Raw genomic sequence first — 21,271 nt, forward strand, 5'->3', positions numbered from 1 at the left:
TTGTTTGATGATTTTCAAAGGATAAACCTATAGGAACTATCTGAGTTTAATTTTGCATGGCAGAATTTTGCAAGGTACTTCCTCAAAAATATGAGATCAGCAGGTCATAATTTCAAGGAGCCTCATAACTACGATACCAAGTCATAACCGTGAGACCGAGCTAGTGACTTCACTTTTATCATCAATATATAGTCATCTATTAACAATTTAAACATATATAACTGTAACAGCTGAAAATAAAAGCATCATGTTCAAATGCTACAGTTGGATTTGAAGGATTTGTGTCTTTGGCCAACACATTGTCCTAAACTCATAGATCTGACTGAGAGATTTTCCCATGAGCTGATATTTTACAACAAATAATATACAATTATATGCAAGAAAAGCTACATTAACCAAACCTCTTGGAGGTGTGTGGATTAAATCAGAAGTCACCTTTGGGTTACGTGTGGATAGATTTTCCTGAAGAGTATTTGGCATGATAGCTCCATCAAAAACATTTCAGAGCCAGCTGCAATAAATTTGTTGCATTAAATAACACACAGATGAAAATCTCCATTTTCCTTAATATTGTTCATAATGGCCTAAACCCACACATCTTATTGGCATAGAGTACTGTGAATATTACAACAATCACTGTACATTATTGGTGAGGAAAAACAGGCATCTTAGTTCCCTCTGCCAAGGAAATTACATTTATTTTATTGAAACTAAGTGGAAGGATGGGACACAGGCCAAGAAGTAATTTATAAAGTGTTTTGGCAGATCCAGATCCAGGAATTTTTTTCACTAACTCTGACTTGACACTTTCACCAATTTGATTGAATTCATGAATCTAAATGAAATTAATCAGGCATATTTAGGAGACTTATAACTTTAAGTGTGTGTTATATGGTGTAGCAGTCAATCAATCTATCTGTCCATTATAGTTCCTTAATGTTTTGTTGGCCATGAGCAGCAGCAGTACTGGGTGCAGCTACACTCAGAGCCCACTAGATGGCAGGTCCATTCCACGTGTGACAGGCTGACTGAACCCAAACAAAGCATCTTGTTGAAAACACACTCAAAGGTCAATGGGTCATTTTCAGACACAAGATATTTTATTTGAAGCACTTAACTCTGACCGATGTACATTATCCAACAGCTTATTGGTCAGCTCACTCCGTACGTTCGCCATGAACAGGAAGCCTCAGCGTCACTTTAATGTCCATCACAGCAGCAGATCCAGAACTACCAAATCCTTACAAAAACCAAGAGAATCACCAAAATACAGACGCCAGCCAGCCAGCCAAAAAAAATACAAAACCACATCCATTTTGTCTGCGTCACATCGACTGCATGGATACACTTCTACAAATATTATCAAAAGCTATTTGTTCAAGGAATAAATCAGCGTTAGCCTCCATACAAAACTGCCACTGTATTATTGCAAAGCAAGGACTGTTAAGAGCAAAAACTGGCATTCACGTACACCGATGTAGGAAGAACATGGTTCATTAGTGTCATATGACCAGTGGAGGCAGCGAGGGGCCGGGAGCCTGCAGCACAGTGGTCGGATTTGATGTTGGGCCTGAAGGGAAGGACCCTATTCATGGGAACAACCTGGTAACAGGTGAACAGGGTTCTGCTGCTGAAAGTCACACAGGGAAGGTCATAGCAGCTGTGGAGTTTGAGTGACTTCTCCTAAACCTTCCAGAGAAGTGTCAGTTAGCAGCAAACTGTTGTTTTACTTTTTGACTCGACTGTGGTGAGAAGTGCTTCCTTCATTAAGAACCTAATGAAAAAAAATAGATGTGAAAATACATTATACTGTTTGTGGGTTGGATTTATGCAGGTTTGTTATAGCCTTAAAGAATTCTTGTTTATCTTTGGCAAATGTGCTAAATGCAGGAACTGTTACACCTGTGAAGAGGCACTATAAGAAGAATACTGTGTACTTTTTTCAGTTTCTGATTTGTGATGCAAAAATCTAAAGCTTTAACTTGAAGGAGATGAAATACAAATTTGCTTTGTGTGAACGTCGCCTGAATTCATGAAAGGTAAATAAACGCTTCACCAGCAGGAATATTTGTTCAGTTTAGAAGATGAATACAGCAGTTTCTTGTTTTTTCACTCAATATAATGTGAGGATATTTCACAGGATGAATAAAAGGCAAAACATCGTACTCGTTCCAGTCAAATCCGCTCCTAGTAACCATGAACAGCAGACCCTTATATTCTGTTTCATTTGCATAGAACCTGCCTTACATCATTCATAAAGCGCACGATAACTGCTTCCATCGGTTTTTTTTTATAACAATAGAATCTCCAGCAAAACAACTTTTTGTTACCAAAGTCACCAGTAAACTAGTTAATATGTTCTAAGTCTATTCTACATTGCACCAAAACAAAACTGAACCCAGGAAATACACGAAAAAATCTACAGTCACTTTCATGATGTCATTATTTACAGTCAGATACAAATATGGTTTCGTTCAGTCATTCAACACTGACAAATAAAATGTTTCCTTTTAAGGCGCAAACCTGTTAAATTGCCATGCAAACACACACATTCCATTGCAAAGCAGCCATCGAGACACAAGGACAGAAGCTGACACTGAAGAGTGTGTATAATGTCTTCTGCTTATTCTAGTTTTGCCAGGTATAATGTCTTATTCTGGATGACACACGCACACACTATGTCACTTTTTCAGGCTTTTCAGGCAACGTGAGCACAAAAGGAAAAAGAACGCCCTTCGCCTCCAGAGGTGCCCTCAGCGCCTCCTCCACAAAGTAGCCGCTCTCCTCCTCCACTACGAACTGAAGCGTCTGGGATTTGTTCACGCAGTAGATGCAGTTCCCGATGACGGCGCACCTGAACGGTAAGTGGCTCCCGGGCCTCTGCGACTCGCAGTCGTGCCACATTTTCACTATGGTGTTGTACTTGAAGACGGTGATGCCCTGCTCGCGGTTGACGTCGAAGCGGTAGATGAAGCTCTTGAACGCCACCATGTCGGTGGACTTCTTCCTGCTGTTGTTGAAGGGGCACTCCTGCCACTCGTCCCTCTTGGGGTCGTACTTGACGAGGCGGTAGAAGAGGGAGCCCCCTGAGACGTAGAGTTCTCCGCTGCAGGTGGTGGCTTCGTGGGCCACGGCAAAGGCTCCCTTGGGCAATGGGGCCACGGTAGTCCATCGGTCCATGCGAGGGTCGTATTTTTCCACTGTAAACAAACATTCCCCTCCGATGGCATACAAGTGGCCGTCCATGGACACAAGCTTGAGCTGGGCTCGAGCCTGGTTCAGAGGTCTGACCTCAGCCCAGCGGTTGGTTATGGGGTTGTAACAGAAGACTTTGTCCGACACTTTGCCTTTGTCACCGTAGCCCTTGATCCCCCCTGCCACAAACAGGTAGTTGTACAAGGTGCACATCCCGCACCCTTTAGTGTTTAAGTCCTCAGGCATCGCCGTCAAAGGTCTCCAGTCATTCGCCGTTTCGTTAAAGAAGTAAATCATATGGTTATCCTCTAAAGACCCCTCCGACAAGGGGCTCTGTGGCCGGCTGCCGCAACGACTCGGCGGCCTGCTCCCGACTCGATCAAACACATCGTTTATCTCTGCGACCATCAGCGTCTTCCTCCCTTCCATTCTCTTCCTCAGGATCAGGTCCCGCTCCGATCCGGTCAGACGCCCGTACACGGCGGGGTCTTTGAGGATCTTGAGGAAATTGTCGCTCATGTAGCCGTAGGCCGTCTCCTTCAGCTCGTTCAGCCGCTGCTTTTTGGAAATGGTAAGAATCTCGTAGCAGTTCTCTGCGGTGATTTGTTCCGACATGGAGTCCATGGCAGCCTGGACGGCGCAGGGGATCTGGAGGATTTTAGCGCCTGTGATGACCTCGACGACATTGTCCTTGCTCACATTCACCTTGGAAGTGTAAATGTAGTCTATCAACGTAGACAATGTCTTGTAGCTCATTCCCTTTACTTTCAGGATGTCTCGTGACAGCCGCGCCTTAAAGTAGTCGCTCTTCTCTGCAAGGACAGATTTGTGAGCACTGATCGTCTGCCCGCCAACTTCGATGACTAGATCAGGCTTTTCTTTAGCTGATGTATTTTCATCTGCCTGTTCGAGGTTTGATTTTAGCCCTGAGCGATCAGTTTCCTCTTTGCCTTGACTAGACGAGCATACTTTGGCTCTGGCGCCGTTGTACATCTTACTGCTTGTACAGTTTTGCAGTGTGTCAGAAACATGATTGGACAGAGAGTCAGTATGAAGAGGGAGAACCAGAGCCCCCTTTACATTAGAGAGGTGGTACTGATCAGCTCTGGAGTCGTATGAGCCGTTGCCTTTCTGATGATCGATGTGATTATTCTCCATCAGCCTCCCATCCAACAGGTACTCCTTCTCAAACACCGGAGTAGGGCTGAAGTCCTTGTCCTCTGGCAGGAATCCCTGGACGTAACCCGGACATAAACTCCCATCTCTGTTTGCGGGCTTGACGAGGTCGGGGTTCGCGACGTGGAGGATGACGTCGGCCTCCACGGTGATGGCCCCTCCGCCTTGCCTGTGGCCCTCGTTCATGTTGACGTCCTCACTGGTGACAGGAGATGTTGTCTTCGCCGATCATGATGACTGGATAGAAAAACTCTTCACCTACATGGAGGGAAAACAAGGAGAGGATTTTACCAAAGCGAGAAAAAAGATTCACACTTTTATTTCCAGTAGAATTGACGACATGGGGCTTTTAACAGGTTTACCTAAAAAGAAATCAGGCACTTACAACTCTTCCAAAATTCTGCTGCAAGAGTTTGAAGCAAATCTAAAAAGACAACCACAGGATAGAATTCAAAGTTGAACTGTTCTTTTTAAAATATCTTAATGCAGCTGCCCCTAACATAGCAGACATGATAGTGCAATGCAACCCTGTTGGACCCCTGAGATCACTGGGGAGTGGTCTGCTAGTGGCACCCAGGGCCCAGTCTAAACATGGAGGAGCAGCTTTAAGTCACTATGCACTTTTAACTCCAGACTGAAAACTTTTAGTGCCTTTAACTATTTTACAAGGTCATTCCATCATTGTGTTTTACTCTATTTTTATTTATTTTATTATTGTACTTCTATTTTTTTGTATTATTTTACTCCTTCAACTTTTTTTTAAATATATACTCAGATTTTATCCTTGGTATTTCTTTGACCTCTTAATCTCTTTTAATTATTTTAAACTGTGCTTTCTGCTTTTTAATAGATTTTTCTTTTCATTTAGTCTCTGTGCTGTTTTTTAATGTACAGCACCTTGAATCTACCTCTGTGTAAGGAATCTGCTGTGTAAATAAAATGGCCTTAGATCTCTGAGGGGCGCTATTTCTCTAGTAAAAACAGCTCGGAACCAGTGGATTTTAAAGGAAAATATTACTTTGCTCTCCTGCTGTTGCCAGGTTTGCTCTACGACTCACCACTATAGTAATGTGGCATCATGTCAACCTATACATGGAGGCTTTTGGGTGCAACATCTGCAGATCGCACATGAAATCAAAGCCACTCCTACATGTAGCTTTGATCTTTAAGTGCTCGACGTATGTGCAACACTGTGTCCGTTATTCGTGGTAATCTGGAGACGCCCAGGGCGCATGCGCACAGGGTGTTGCGCTGATGGAAGAATTAATCTCTAATATGAAGAATACAAGGAGGATTGTGTTGTATCAGTAACTCCTGTGAGACATTCCACAGACCGTGTCCAAGGAGACATGATAAATCAGTTCCCCCAGTGGAGTCCTGCGGGAATATGAGGTGTGGTAACCTCATTATAATCTATATATAAGGATGTGAGATCAGCTCCCGTTAAATGTGACCTACCTGCGGTTCTGATTAAACAGCAGCAGCGTCTCTCTCTCGCTGCCGCCGGTCGCTCCTCACAGCTCAGTTACGTAAGTCCCGATGAAGCAGACTCTCCTGTGGCTCCACTGGTTCACTTCTCCCGACAATTTCCAGCCGCTTTGTCCCTCCGATCACCGCTTTTTATCCAGACTGCGCAGCCTCCTGGTTCTGTCCGCTCCCGACCCGCACTGAGGTGTCTGTCCGGGCGGCGGCAGCAGGAGGAAGAGGAGGAGGAGGAGGAGGAGGCAGGGAGGACGGAGGGGACGATCAACCAGTCATTCCAGGTCGCACCTCCTTCTGATCGGTGAGCTCCTCCGGTGCGAAGCTGCTGAGCACATTCAGTGTCTGTGTGGTGAGTTCCCACTGAGTCCTCTCTCTCTCTCTCTCTCTGTTTTTTTTTACAGTTCACTACAGTGAGGCGGTTATTATTGATCTAAGCCACGCCCCCTACAGTCGGCATTAACCCTACACTCAGGAAAGCACGAGGCTCCATCTGTCGTGTGCGCGCGCTCTGGACGGATCCAAGAGATGCGACATTCCTTTACGCATCATCCTTTACGCATCATCCCTGAGCTGGGTACCAGGACGTGTGGCAGCAGGAGGGTGGGTCCGCATGGGGATTTAAATATGTGGGACACCCCTCCCCTCCCTCCCCTCTCTCCCCTCATGCCTGTGCACACACACACTGGTACAGCAACCCCAACATAAGACTCACAAAAAAGTGTGAGCCCCAAAATAACCCCAAGATTATTGCCCATTGGAATATTACACACACTCATAAATATCGGTCCCCTAAATATGTCAACATTTTTGAGAAATCAACAAAAATGGCGTATAAAACACCACATCTTACAATATTAAGTGGAAAGTAAAACCCTGGATCCATCCCCTGTTTCCGACCCACACCAAAATTATATGGATTCTTCCTTGACCCGTACCACAGCCTTCCACCATGTTATATATGGTAATCCATGTGGTAGCTTTTGCATAATCATGCTAACAAACAAACAAATACACTGATGAAAAAATGGAAAAAGTTACCCCCTTGGTGGAGGTAATAAATAAATGTGTACATGAAGCAGGTTTAACCCAAAACTTCACAATGCTCTGAAAGTAAAAGTCACATTTTCCATCTGCTGATGATGCAACACTATTTCTATTGGAGTTCAATGAGAGATACAGTCTGAACCAATCAAAATGTGTGAGACATAAACACACTCAACGTGTGACAAGGGGCATCATTAAAGAGCAGCAGCTGCAGGGGAACAATTTTCTTTTTTTGTAAATCCTGGGGTCCACAACCTCTCCTCCTTGGAGATTGTGCGGCGTCTTAGCAACTGGCCTTCAAATACAAAAATAGACGGGAGCCACCACGAGGGCATCACACAACTATCGGCCCTGTGAGATTAGACAGCTTTCAGCAGGGAGGGTTTAATGCCAGATATTCAGAACAAAGACTCGCTGAAGACACACACACACACACAGACACACACACACACACACAGGAAACATCAGGGTCAAAGGGATAACAAAAGGACTTCACGACACAGCACTGTCTTGATATGTGAGCAATGGCAACACCCGTCCAGACACACTGATAACCCGGTTACTTACTTACACTGAGACTGGGGTGTTGCCATGTTGTACTTGTAGTTAATAAATACAAGACAGTATTCAGTTACAGGAGTTAAGCATTATCTCAAGTTCAAGTCGATAAAAATCAGATGAGATTATATTTAGGAATCATCCTCAGGTGCTGTGGATTGCATTTTTAAATAAAAAACTCAGACCATGAGAGTCATCTTGCCTATTTTTGCTAGAACTGACATGATAGTGAAAGCTGGTTGTGCACGAGTGGGCGTGAGCCTCATAAGAGAGAGGAAGTCTTGACCCTTTCTGCTCGGCAGTGGGAGAAATGAGCAGCAGAATCCCGGAAGAGCTGCATCAGGCTCAGTTCCTGCTGCCCCTCAGGCACATTGCTAGTCCCTGCATGTACTGATGGCTGCACACAGTCGGAGCGGAGGAGAAGTACAAGGTTGGAATAAAAAAAAAATGTGTTCACACCGACACCATTTCCTCCTTCTTTTATCTCCACTTGAGTATAACAAAAATCTGTTTGCTTCTAAACTGTACTTTGTTTGGCTTTAAAGATTCCAAAACTGCAGAAAAGCTTCCACAAGGCTTGTGGAACGACGTGTGTTTCCCTGAAAGTTTAACTGACACGACGGGAAGAATATAATTACAAAAAGAGGAAATTCTCGATAAAGAATGCATGAAATACACAAGTTTGCTCAATAAAACAATGTTTATGAATTTGTTAATGCACATAACAGACATACAGACAAATTATGACAAAGTATAAAGCTTTTCATCCTTTTTAAAAATATCCTTATGTGAGAAACAAATATGCATTAGGGGGAAACAACAAACTCTCTTGTGGTGATAAAGACTCTTTTCTTCCCTTTATGAAATGAAACCTGGCCAGCCAGGCATTCTCCTCAGACCCTCTCAAACTAATTCAGTCATCCATACTTCACCTTTTTTTCTCTATATCCCTTTCTCTGCTCTGTTTACAGTATAGTTGCAGCTTCAATGGTAAAAAAAAAAAAAGCATCTGATTCCATATATAAAAACTTCCTCTGACCCCAGATCTGCTGCACATGTAATCCTGAGCTGCGACACGTCACATTCACAACTCGGGCCTTGAGAGGCGATCTGGAGTCCTAATCCTAATAATCGTACGAGAAACTTCTATGTAACACTTTCAAAGCTGCGTCGTTTCCTCGCGAGCCTTTTGAGCGGGACCGTGTCGTCGATCGAGTCCCGTTTCCTTTTCAACACTGGTTTAAACACTGCAGTCAACTGTGTGGCACAAACACTGGGAAGCAATGGAATGTATTAGCCATGTTACGGAACACTTTTATCAGAGGGTGAAATGAAAAGACCTTGTAGTGTTTGTTTTTTTAAATACATCCTTAACAAGTGGAGAGTATCCTTCGACTGGTCTGTAGGATGGTGTTTGTATCGAGCGTAATGGTTGAGTGGTTTTTATCGATCCTTTGTGTTTTATGGCAGGAGACGATGATGCAGAATTCCCGATGCAGTTCTGCTTTAAATAACACGTTTAGTTGTAATATTCTGTGAAGTGTAACTCCACGCCTCACAGGGAGAGTTCTGTGGAGCCGAAAACCTGAAAAACACAGAAAATATAGAAATACTGGTGAGAGGTATGCACACAACATATTTTCTACTTGTAACTGATAAAATGCTGTTGTACTGACCCATCAATGAGTTTTTGGTGTCACATGTTGAGTAAAGGAATCTGCCAGATCATGATAGTGGAGGTTGTGTCCTCATGGCGAGACGGTTTGGTCTTTTTGTTCACCCTGCGGTGGCCCAGACCCCCGGACACCACCAGCAGCGAGCTCACGTCCACCTTGCTGGAGCGGCGACCCCTCCGATGGTGGGCCGGGTCGTGGAGCACGTCGTAAAGGGCCCCGTCCTCCGGCCCGTGCTCCAGCGAGCCCTGGGATGGGGCGAGGGAGCCGCAGGACGAGGAGGACACAGAGTCTCGGAGAGCCATGGCGGTGCAGCCCGCCTCTCCCAGCCACACGCCCCGTCCCTGTGGAGGAGTCAGCGCTGGATCCGAGGGCGGGGGGGTGTTCTCCGCATCCTCAGTCTCTGCTGGCTGGGCTGAGGCGGGAGGGGCGGAGGATGCCGGGCCCGTGGAGCGATTGCAGACCGCAGCAGCCACGGTGAGGAACTTGACTGCTCCGCTGTGAGCGTGAAAGGACACCATGCCCCGGCCTGACGACGAGCACAGACACATCAGTGTTCATCCTGATTGTTTCACACACTTTGCCTTTTGTTAATGTTTATCATCAATAAGAATGTCTGGGAAGTGAAATTAATAATCTGCAACTTTATCATGTGTCATGTCTTTATCAAAAATGTATTTTTAGGAGACATTCTATTAAGATCATTACATCGCCAAGCTGTATAAAACTATGATGATTAAGCTAATCGTTTTTAAGGGGGTTACTTGCATTAAAAAAAACAGCATATAACTGCTAAATCTGGTGTAAAATAGGTATTTAAGTCTTGATCTGACATAAGTACATTTGAAATAGTGACACAGTGATGTTTCGGTGTTACCTGTGACCTTGGGGATCCCCTGCAGTCTGGGGACAGAGAGGCCCACAGTCACCCCCAGGTTGGTCCCCACCAGCAGCAGACCGTGACAGACCAGCAGGCTGCTCACTGACACTCTCTGGTTCCCTACAGAAGAAAACAAACACACAACATGGCTTTCATTTTCCGAAGTCAATCCAGTGACATTTGAAATCGTCAGAGTTAAATGGTTCTTGGCTGAGACATGTTCCGTGGTTTATGGTGTCAGGTGTGAACTGTTGGACCTCACACAGATGCACCGTGCACACTCTTGTCTCCTGGAAAATCAGAGAAGTGCATATTTAATGGGCCACTTCAGCTTGAACACAGTGTGGTGTGTGGGAGGGACGGAAGGAGGGAGGGAGGAGATATATCTTTTTAGCGAGTGGGGGCATTTTCGCAGCGATGATGTTCAGCGGTTATTTGTCTCCAGGGCAACGTAGAGGAGAGGAGCCTGGGTAAGCGCAAGCTCTTTTCAAGAGGCTGAACACAGAACAACACAGAGCTGTTGTCCGCTTTGAGTCAGACAGGCAAACACAAAAGTGTTATGTAACAGATTGGTGTAATTAAGCAGGGAGCGCTGCCTCTATTGAGAAAGCTTACGGCAGCTACAAAGGGACAATCTGAGCTGACCTTTCATTTCCCCTCCTGGTTAGAAAAATCACTGTGATGCTCCTTTGGGCTTTAAAAGCAGCTTTTGTGACGTTAACAGCACCTTTCAGGCTCGCTGACGGACTGTTAGGTGACTTGTGATGTGGAATTTGGCGCTCGGCTCAGACCGTCCCTGCACGGGAGCATTGTCAGGAACAAGCCGTGTAAGAAACGGTATCTAGTCATTTTTATTGAATCGTGTTCAACATTTTGATCATCATTTTTCAGGATTGTGTGAGGAATCTGAGGGTTTGGCAAAAACAGTCATTTCAGTGCTGCTATGTGGGAGGCGAGACTGTCATGAGTCATTACTGCTGCAACAGCTTGACTTGAATTTCCTCCCTAAAAGTAATCCTCTTGGGTTTAAGGAAAAATGACTGCCAGTCTCTGCAGGCTGACCCCCCTCCCTCCCTGGAGCTGACCCCTTGCTCGGGGCACACGCACGCCACCCTGCCACACTTCCAGGAATCCTGCCAGACAGAGGGCAGGTACAGTGGAGGACGAGGCTCTGCGTCTTGCCCACATGTGCTTCTAATGAGATCCAGAGTTAGCAGAAACACACGGCCGGCTGGTCGGAGGGGGCCTTGCTCAACTTCCTCCTTTCATAATATTTGGAGTTCCCCACCCAGAGGGTGAACTAAAATAAACCCAGAGTGAGCATCAACACGGCCCGGCTCTGGCCCTGATCCCGCACCACTGCCCCACTTTGATCTACACTTACTCCTGACAAGCACCAGCAGGCGGGAGGAGCAAATCCCAAACTTTACAATAATACACATCAGCCATTCTATTAGTGGAGCAATAACAGATCAGCAGTATGTGAGGAAGCATTGGATCTGGCGAAAGAGCTGGAAGTTACACCCTCTTTCTTTATTACTACTATTGTAAAACATGTTCCCAAAAGTGTATTGATCGCCCCCTGGTGGCTGGCTGCAGTATAGGTCATAAACCCTGCCTCCTCCATGTTACTGGATATGACATGGGTCAAATTTTTTTTTTTAAATACACATCAAATACATTTTTCTCAAAGAGGGTTTCTGACATTTAAGTTAGTTATTATCAGACTAATGTTCAAGTGTTTTTCAGTTTGGTTTAATTTAGATATTTGACGCTATATAAATGGGGTGAAACGTAATGATTGACAGCTAAGACTGACTCATGATTGGGCGACCGTGTGTATCTGCGGGATCTCGAACCAGAACCATGCTGTTACAAGAAATACTAAATACTACACACCATTAATTATTTTCAAAGATTCTCAGTTTTAGCTGTAGCTTCCTGACAGTGCAGCTATGGGACACTATCATGTTGAGTCAGCGCTTTGTGAGCGAACGTTCATTCAGGAATAAGCATGTCATCCGTGTTGGGACGTGTGCAACAATAGTGGCGTACAAACAAAGAGAAGCTGGAGGTGTTATTTACTGACCCCCCCTGATGTTTATCTCCCATTAGACCGCGCACGGCTGCCTTTATAGGTCACAGAGCAGCATACAAAGGCAGACGAGACCCTCAGCACAGCAGCCAGCCGGTCAGCCACCATCCTCTGAGACATCAGCACAGTAAGGTCTTGCTTTGATAGAGGCCCACTGTCTTTTGAAGGTCTTCTTCAGAACTTGTTAAGATAGTCTTGTATTAAATTTCAAACTTATTTACATTTAACACAATGATTTCCCCTAAAGGTCCCCTCGCGGTCTTTACCCTGGTCCCACGGAGGTTCAATACAATAAATTCACATCCAGAAGAACCCTAAATATGGCTTCTTTTATTTTATCAAGATCCATGAATGATTCGCTGGGAAATCAGTGAAAAGGTCCAAAACCGCACTGTCTCACAATGTTAAAGAAAGTGAAAAAAATCTCCTGGATCCACCCCCACTGTAATGGGTTCTTCCCTGACTCATACTGCATCCTTTCACCAAGTTTTGTGGAAATCTGTTCATTTGTTTTTGTTTAATCTTCAATACAATCAACCAAACAACAACCTCCTCGGTGGAGGTAATAAGAAAATCCACATTACACTTCTGCGTGTCTAACACACTCGGTATTTGGGAATATAGAGGAAAAAGTAGTCCAATAAACACGACATCCAATCAGCTACTGATACCACTAAATTACTCTAAAACATAAACTGTATAGGATTCTTTAATAAACACGAGCTTTGAGTTACAGTGATAATGACGGCTATTAGAGCATATTAACCCACTGTGTGTTCAGTGCTTGGATAAGGAAGTTCGGTCTCCAAAGACGGGAGTTAGCAGAAATTGCTCCAACATGCTCGAACATGAGAAGGATAACCCCACCTACAGCGCCTCCTGCATTTAACACTGCACCATTCATTGACGCCGTTCACACTGAAGACAACGCCCTGTGTTTTTTTCTTTAGAGGAGATACAGCTCATTGGATCAGTGTGTTTTCCGTAGACAAGCCACATCCGCATTAGGGTCTTTAATGTGATATTCCTTCATAATAATGTGGACTTCCTGGAGATTAAGAGATTTATAAAAAAAAAAGATCTAATTTCATTGCTATTTTCCTACGAGACGATTTCATTTCTATCTCGCGTCTCGGTAAACAAGTGTCGATGGAGCGGAGCGCTGCAGAGGAAGGCCCCGTCACTCTTGGCCTCACACACATCGATTGCAGACGGTCCCTTCCTGTCCCAAACTGTTTGGCTGGCAAATCCAATTACGCCGGAGATTGTGCAGAAACAGCACATTTTTTGGTCTCATTCTGTTCCCCAGCAGCCGGCCAGCAGCAGTTAATGCCAGGGTGGAACACTCTGGAGCAGATCAACACAGACGACAAGCAGAGAGCCAGTGAGACAGGTGGATTTAATGCAACTGCTTCATTAAAACATAACAAATCTCATCTACACACCCTTGATCATGGGTTAAAAAAGACTTTTGATTTCCATGCTAACTGACAGTCCAAGGAGCCAGTGCAGCTATCAGAGGAAGTGAGCTTTTCCCGATGGCGAGGCCCGGAGGATGAACGCTTTCATGTGCGGTGGTCTGTCCCAGATACGGCTTCCTCTGCGGTTGCATGGATCCTATTAGCCAGTACGGGCAGCGAGGTCCCATTGCAGGCAGCTTTTATCATTCACATCTGTCTGAGAAAGAGGCCTTCCCCCGTAACTCCAAACACTGGGCATCACCCAGAGATTCTCTCACCAACGCAGGAAGATCAAGGGAATCGGAGCAGTTCTCTTATCTTGTACAAGTTTTCCCTGCAATTTGAAATGTCCTCAAGGAAATTCAGAGCTGATAGTACCGACCATTAATCTGTTTTTCTCTACAGTCAGAAGCATGACGCTGCAGAATGGCTGTTCATCATCGTGCCACGGTGAAAAACCTGTAGCCATGGTTACAATAGGACATGAGAGAATGGTTCTTTGTTGCAGTTTTTTTTTTTTTAACATTTGCAGAACTGGATTTTGGCTTCGGAGCTGCTCGAACAAATTAGTGACATTTAAAAACCTTCTCCCTAAACCCAATTACAAGGGATCTGACATCCTGCTGATTAACTAATGTCGCTTGAAGTAAGGAGACGAGTCAGATGAAAAGAGCTACCGTGCAGATTTAGCAGATATAACACGACTCACACGCAACGCGCTTCTGACATTTTGTACCTAAATACTCCTGATGCCTTTCTGAATGTTATTCCTACCTCATAGCAATAACAGAGAAATCCCTCGGAGGAATCACTGGAAACACATCTTATGCTAAACTAGGCTAATGACGATATTGGTAATGATGAAGATGACAAAGTAAGGCTACAACTACAGGGCCAGTTATTAAGTGAAGATCATAACACACCAAACGACTGTGACAAAAAACACAGATTCAAAATCTTCAGGTATCAAAACGCTAAAACAAGATTATACCAGATGTATATTCCAGTTTAAAAAGGATGGAAGTGTTGAACAAATATAAAATTCTGGAAATTCTGGAAAACAGGGTCGGGACATTTTTCTGACTTTGTCTTTCACATGTGAAGAACAAGGCAGGAGATAGTCAGACACGTTCACAACGACATGTGAGGAGTAGAGCATGGAGGAGGGAGGAGGGAGGAGGGAGGAGGGAGGAGGGAGGACATGATGAATACATTTAGCTGTTATTGCTTACAGCAATTCGACACTGGCATCAGCTGTCAAATCTCACTGTCTTATCAAGTCGATTTCTTTATTGCCATATTCAACGTGTATTTGAATGTCCACAGCAACTGACTCTGACATTTGCGTTTTCCAACCCCTTCAGAAAATGTCAGGTAATATCCAGACTTCAGTGCTTGTCTGAAAGCAGCTTTAAAGAAAACTTTGGAAACGCTTCTAGCTGTCTGCATTACTCTGTATGGAGGAAATCAGCAGTTACTGAACTGCACACATCCAGACTTCCTACCAACAGCAGCAATCTCCTCTCAGTAACAGAACACACAACTGTGTTTTTGGGTCAAGCTGACGTAACACAACAGATTACAAGATCCAAATCTACTGTGATGACTTCAGCCTTGATTCACTTTCACTATAACAGTCATCTGATCTGATCTGATCATCCTCAGCAACAATGTTTGGCTTAAACACACATGGCAGGAACTTCTCCATATGTCACACACTAATAAAAACACTATGATCTATTACCATAGAAACTGAACCAGTTTCAAATCTAAAGGAGACAGGCAGGAACTGAAAGCAGTGTTATGGTGTAATACAATGCAATTCCCTCCTCAGTTTCGGGTATGCACTGTGCAACATGGGGTTAACGTCTCCAGAGCCTGTAAAACAAATATTAGCTCATCTGAAAGAAACTCATCTGGAATCAAACTGTCTGTGAGCGATGGCTCATTTAGTTCGCCTCTGTATTTGTTACAACCTGCTAATGACAGGTTTACAGCAGCAGCGCCTTACAACATCACAGACCGAGGGTGAGCCACGGCGCTGGGATGACGTAATCAAATTACCTTTCAAAGCAGAGAAAAACCTCTGTGATGAGAATCAATGCACTCACTTGTAACGCTACATTAGATCAAACAAACAACCTGCAAATACTCCTACATTGTTATCTACAACAAGGAGGTTATGTTTTCACCTCTGTCCATTTGTTACTACTACAACTACTAGAAAAATATCCATTAAACTTGGCGGGAGGACGCGGTGTAGGTCAGGAAATAACACATTAAGTCTTTTTTTTAAAATCGGGTCAAAGAAACATTTTTAACAATTTCACAGGAATAATTCACAGGTATAAGCCATATTTAGAGGAATGATATATACGAGTGTGTGAAATTTGGTGCAGATTGATGTGTGGGTGTGGATCCAAAAAGCAAAAGCCGGATCCAATTTTAGGAATTAAATGTGGTTTCATAAGGGTCTGTTGGCCATGGCGGAGGTATGTGCTCTTCAGCGCCTTTCTAGTTGTTTATGTTTTCATCTGTTTTGTTTGACATTTTCATGGTTCAATAAATAAAAAAAAAAAGCTTGCCACCATTATTTTGATTAATTATTGGAGAAGGGTTTTTTTTTTTTCTTTTTAAGTGATTCATTTCACTCATGTTTCATGTGGCTGAGGACTGTTCATTTATGCTGATCTCCAAAAGTAGCTCAGCTGTAAATCTGCACTGAATTTCAATTCGATATCTAAATTCCTGTCTATATTTGGTCAATCATAAAAGTTTGTGTTTGTGCTCAACTTTGAGCTGGATTTTCCTTTTAGACAGCACCTTCCAAAACTCACTACGTTTCCATAAAATGACTTGAGGAGGTCAAAAGTTTAGTTTTTACGCAACACTATGAATAGGGACAAAATGAGAGGTCCCAGATCCACTGTTTAGAAGAGGACGAGAGCGTGACAGAGCTGCCATAACAACAGCTGTCTGGATGAGCTACGACACTGATGTCAGCTTAATTACTGACAGGCACCGAGTAAGACAGCATTTTTGACACGTGAGCTCAGGGGACATGCAAACGTCAACCACAGGTGCAGAGGCGTATTTGAATAGGCACAGTGGACGAGATGATCAAAAAGGAGAACACCTATGATTTGCTGTTCTTTGTTGGACAGCTTGACACTCGCTAAAAGGTTTCAGGCCCCGTCAGGCGTGCGGATCACATTACTGAGTGACACTCGAGAGAAGGTAAAGAGAACTGAGAGTGATGGTGGTGGGTACGGTGGTAAAGGAGGTGAGACCGCAGAATCACTATGAATCAACTCAAACCACACGACACAGGCCTGTACACAGGCCAAGGACTTCTACAAGGTGAGAAAACACTCTGAATAATACACTCCATCCATCCATTATCCATACTGCTTATCCTTTGAGGGCCGCAAGAGGGGAAGGGTACAGGTGGTGGCTGTTATTGGCTATTGTGTAGAATAAATCAAAGAAGATTGAACCACCTGCAAGAGCAACTAGAGTCCAACTGTCCCCTTTAATTCACTCAAGCTGCACCAAATCCCCCACACTCAACAGTTCCTTAAACATGTCTGATTTCCTTTCAATCAAGAGCCATGAATTATTCCCTGGGAAAAAGGTGAAAGTACCCCCTGAATATAGACTGAATATCTGAACTACAAACTTTCGTGTTACTAAATCCTTCACAGAAAAAATGATTGACAGAGTAGTTGACCCTGGCTAGGTTTACTGAGTTCATATATATCTAGAAATGTCAATGAAATAAAGTCATTTTTCTTAATGGTAAATCAATCAAAATGAAAATGATGTATTACCAGGCAGTATATTGTGGACCGGTGTAGCGATGTTAATGTCCTGTAGGGGCTCCAGGGTCTCCGTGTGGAAAAGGCGGAGTGTGGAACCCGAACTGAAGGCGATCCAAATGCCCACCCCGGCCACCACCATGTGGGACACCACCATGCCCTCCTCCTGGTGGGTCTCCAGCTGCCTCTGGATCAGGAGCACAGGGCAGAGTGACAGGAGTAAGTCATCACACTACTGCACATTGACACTAGATTTAGTCGGAGGGACCAAGTCTATCACAAAAAAATAAGCAATAAAATAATAAAATTGATATACAGATAGAAATATGTCAGTGTATACAACCTGTAGGATTATAAACTGTGTAGTTCTCATTAGCATCTACATCACCATAAATGCATTTTCACTGGCGAACAGAAAATGACTCTGTGAGGGAATTCAAACTTTTGTTTTTGTGTTTGGCACCAACGCTACACAATAGTATTATATTTGTAACTTTCTAGGCTCAGACTAAATGTTTTTTGGAGGAGAATCTCTGAATGTTGGTGGAACTGGAGAATCAACCCACAGAAAGTCTGTTTAGACTGCAGCTGCCCATGCATTGTAAGTGGTTGTTATGTCTGGGGATTCTTTGATTATGCTTAAGCATCAAAATGAAGAATCACATTTCCACAGTGCAAAGCAGAATATGATACAGGGGGGGTTTGTTCTGGGCCAAACGCTCAAACATTATTTATTCAGAGGTGATGTCAATGACGACGGTCAGGTGAAATCCAAACAGGAAGTACAGGGAAGAAGATTTGGTTTATAAATCTCAAATAAAATAAAATAAAATAAAAAAGTTACAATCCATTCGTAAGATTAAATCACAATCAGTTTGTAGTTTTGAACTCTTAACATGTGAACCAACAGAGTAGCCTCACTCCACCACCACTGGTTACATAATCTCACCACACATTACTCTACGTGTAGGTGGAGTTAGCAAAGGAGAGAGTCCATTCACAAGTGTATCAGTACATGTTTCTGATAAAATGTGAAACATTCAAGTACTGTGTTGCACCTTGTGTAAATGTAAACCCTTGTAACTTATATTAGATATACCTTTCATTGAAATGACTAAGTATTAAAATATCCGGTCATGCTTCCCTCATCTGTTGGACTTTGAGTCACTACTGTGGACAAACTGTAAGCCCTCGCTGAGGAAGAGAGAGAGAGCGACAGGCAGGTGGTACAACATAATGAGCTTAATGAGGCTAAACAGATTATGAATGAGTGCATGTCAGAGGAACGTTACTATTCCTGGACCCACGGCAGGTGCCTCCAATCCCTAAACCAGGCCAGAACACACACAAAGGGAATAACGTCCATATTCCAGGAAAATGGGAGCGGGTAGAGTGAGAAGAGAAGTGAGGCGCCCTGCTCTAGATGCCTTTTATACTTCAAAGCTGGTTTCAGTCATGCACTGAACTCTGGACATTTTACTGAAATTTCCCAGAGGGGCTGTATGTGAGAACGTAAATGTAAAAGTCAGCTTCTCGGGAGATATTCCACAATGTCACTGCTAACCGCCTTGTCATAAAATGTATGACAAATGTCTCATGTGTGAACATACAGAAGGAAAAAGTCACAGCGGGTGAGTCGGCGTGTTCATGATGTTTCTAAGAGGTGACAGACGCAAAACTGGAGGAAAAAAAAGGATAGAAATAAAAAAGGATAGAAATATCTAAGATGAAAAAAGAGGTGCCATGCGAGTAGAAGACGCTGACGAAGAGGTCAACTTGGAAAGCTAAGGATATTTTCTTTTCCTGTTGTGAACGTGTCCGACCCGGACAATCTCCTTCTGCGTTCATCATATGAAATTCGTAAAACGCCTTGACACAATTTTCCACTGATTTCCCGGAGTTCATGTCTAAAATAGCTTTGTGATCACATTTCACCTTTTAAAAAAACTTAAACAATAAGCAATGGTGTACGTATCCAAACTCAAACATTTCCACTTTACTTTATGACGGTTCACTGCCCTTAATTTGATTAAAAAGAAAATCACACTCCCTCTCTACTGAACTCTGGATGCTCTAAAGTACTAAAACACTCAATAAATCACCTTCAAGTAAACAAAACAGATTCCAAACTGGCTTTTTATTTTCCTGACCTGACACAGGTTTAGACTTGACAAACTGATATGAGGATGATTAACGCACTAATCATCCCTTTTCTCTAGCGCTTGTTTCCTGTATGATTTACACAGGCCGGCTGGGACAGGTACACAGATAAGAAGACATGCACCAAGGACTATTTACACACACACACGGACATGAAAAGTATTTATAACAGCGTGATAACAGTATCAGGTTGAGCGAGGCTTCATACCTCCACAGAATGTGTGTGGGTGCTGATGATGAAGACCTGGCCCCCCGATGATGCCCAGAGATGCTCCTCCACCGCCAGCATGGCCTTGACCGGGAGGACTCCCAGCTTCAGCACCTTGGGCTTGTCACTGCACCACAAACCGTCTGGAAGAACAAACACAGTGTTGGGATACATAAGCAGAACATGCATATGATGAAAAACTAAACAGTGCAGTACTGTACATCACTTCTATTAATATTATTGTTTTTTCTTTTGCAATTATTCATGTATTAGTTAGAACGGCTCACTGAGGACACTTTATTGGTCAATCTGTCTTTATATATGTCGTCTGTAAAGGTCATCTGCAGCTCTGCTAATGCTGGTGGAGTGGCCATTGATGGCTTTCACAGCCTTCACTATGAATATAGATGGGCTGCCAGGCTTTAGTCAGAGCCGAATCCCACACACACCTCCTACACGCACTGCTCTACATGTGCCCGGGCACCTACAGCGCCAGCAATGAAACACCACATGGACTGCCTTTATAAATACCAGCGCGTTGCTTTTCTGCAACCGTTCTGGTTTGGATTTCAGTCAGTGTTGTCTTAAAATGAGAGAAAATCTAATTTTGTCAGACAGAAAAAAAGTTAGAATTTAGGAAAAACTGAACCGTGCATCTGTAAGATGGCTTTAACTTACTTTGAGCTAGAAGGGCCCTGTGTTAAATACCAAATTCATTTCCTCCAGACACCACATTCCCTGAGCTAATCTAGCCCAGGAAGTGAATGTTGCCCGACCAGTAGTGTTTGTTTAAGAGAAGGCACAAAGGCAGCTATTGAAGGAAGCCACCCAGAGAGAAAGAGGTGTGCTTTCAGAGGTACAGTAATGACTGGGGAAGTAAGGGTAATCTCCAAAATAAAGGAGCTAGGTGGGATTAGCATTCCAGCAGTGCCCTGTTTATATTGCTGTAATGATCATACTGTGCAGGTGAATGCACATGAAAGAAAAGAGAAAATAAGAAAAAAGGATAGGAGCAGTGGAGGAAGAAGAAGAAAATGACATGAGTGCCAACTTGGAGGCTTATGTAAGTCATCTCTGCTGAAGAGAGTCTGCCCACATATCTCACATTTTCAACCAGAGCATTCCTTCATGTCAGTGTCAGCTGCAACAAGCTTCTCATCGCAGTGTAAGATAAGATCAGATAAGATAAGATAAGATAAGATAAGATAAAGTAGATAAGATAAGATAAGATAAGATAAGATAGTCCTTCATTAGTTCCACAATGGGGAAAAAGATATCAGTAACATATCAGTAAAAGTAAGTAAGCATGTACTTTATACGCAAAAGAATTGCATATTAGTGTATGTGTGTAAAGAGTACCATATCTACCGACTAGTTTCACAACGTCCTGTCTGTATGTGGAATGCATATCCCACTAACCGTTCTGCTAATCAGCTTCACACTTGGCATGTATATTGTCAATTGTCTGAGAAAGTGCAGTGTTGAGTTTGGTGCGATTTGGAAACGCAATACATTTTATATT

At 43.6% G+C, this 21,271-nt stretch overlaps 2 protein-coding genes across 3 annotated transcripts in view; both read right to left on the minus strand.

The window, feature by feature from the left end:
* Positions 1 to 1,078: 1,078 nt before the first annotated feature.
* LOC118116997 (kelch repeat and BTB domain-containing protein 11) lies at positions 1,079 to 6,252 on the minus strand. The gene is made up of 2 exons (XM_035169006.2): positions 5,830 to 6,252; positions 1,079 to 4,629 (listed from the first exon to the last, which is right to left on the minus strand). The coding sequence occupies exon 2, from the start codon at positions 4,555 to 4,557 to the stop codon at positions 2,677 to 2,679; it is 1,881 nt and encodes a 626-aa protein (XP_035024897.1). The 5' UTR covers positions 4,558 to 4,629; positions 5,830 to 6,252; the 3' UTR covers positions 1,079 to 2,676.
* Positions 6,253 to 8,136: 1,884 nt separating this feature from the next.
* arhgef10 (Rho guanine nucleotide exchange factor (GEF) 10) overlaps positions 8,137 to 21,271 on the minus strand; it is a 55,804-nt gene continuing 42,669 nt past the window's right edge. For both annotated transcript variants that reach the window (XM_035168203.2, XM_035168202.2), the window contains 5 exons: positions 19,750 to 19,892; positions 17,394 to 17,568; positions 10,006 to 10,128; positions 9,132 to 9,657; positions 8,137 to 9,040 (listed from right to left, as the gene is read on the minus strand). In XM_035168203.2, coding sequence (XP_035024094.2) covers positions 9,152 to 9,657; positions 10,006 to 10,128; positions 17,394 to 17,568; positions 19,750 to 19,892 — 947 coding nt within the window. In that variant the 3' untranslated portion in view covers positions 8,137 to 9,040; positions 9,132 to 9,151. The remainder of the gene's footprint in view (positions 9,041 to 9,131; positions 9,658 to 10,005; positions 10,129 to 17,393; positions 17,569 to 19,749; positions 19,893 to 21,271) is intronic.

The sequence above is a fragment of the Hippoglossus stenolepis genome, chromosome 10 (genome assembly GCF_022539355.2).
Source record: "Hippoglossus stenolepis isolate QCI-W04-F060 chromosome 10, HSTE1.2, whole genome shotgun sequence".
Taxonomy (NCBI): domain Eukaryota; kingdom Metazoa; phylum Chordata; class Actinopteri; order Pleuronectiformes; family Pleuronectidae; genus Hippoglossus; species Hippoglossus stenolepis.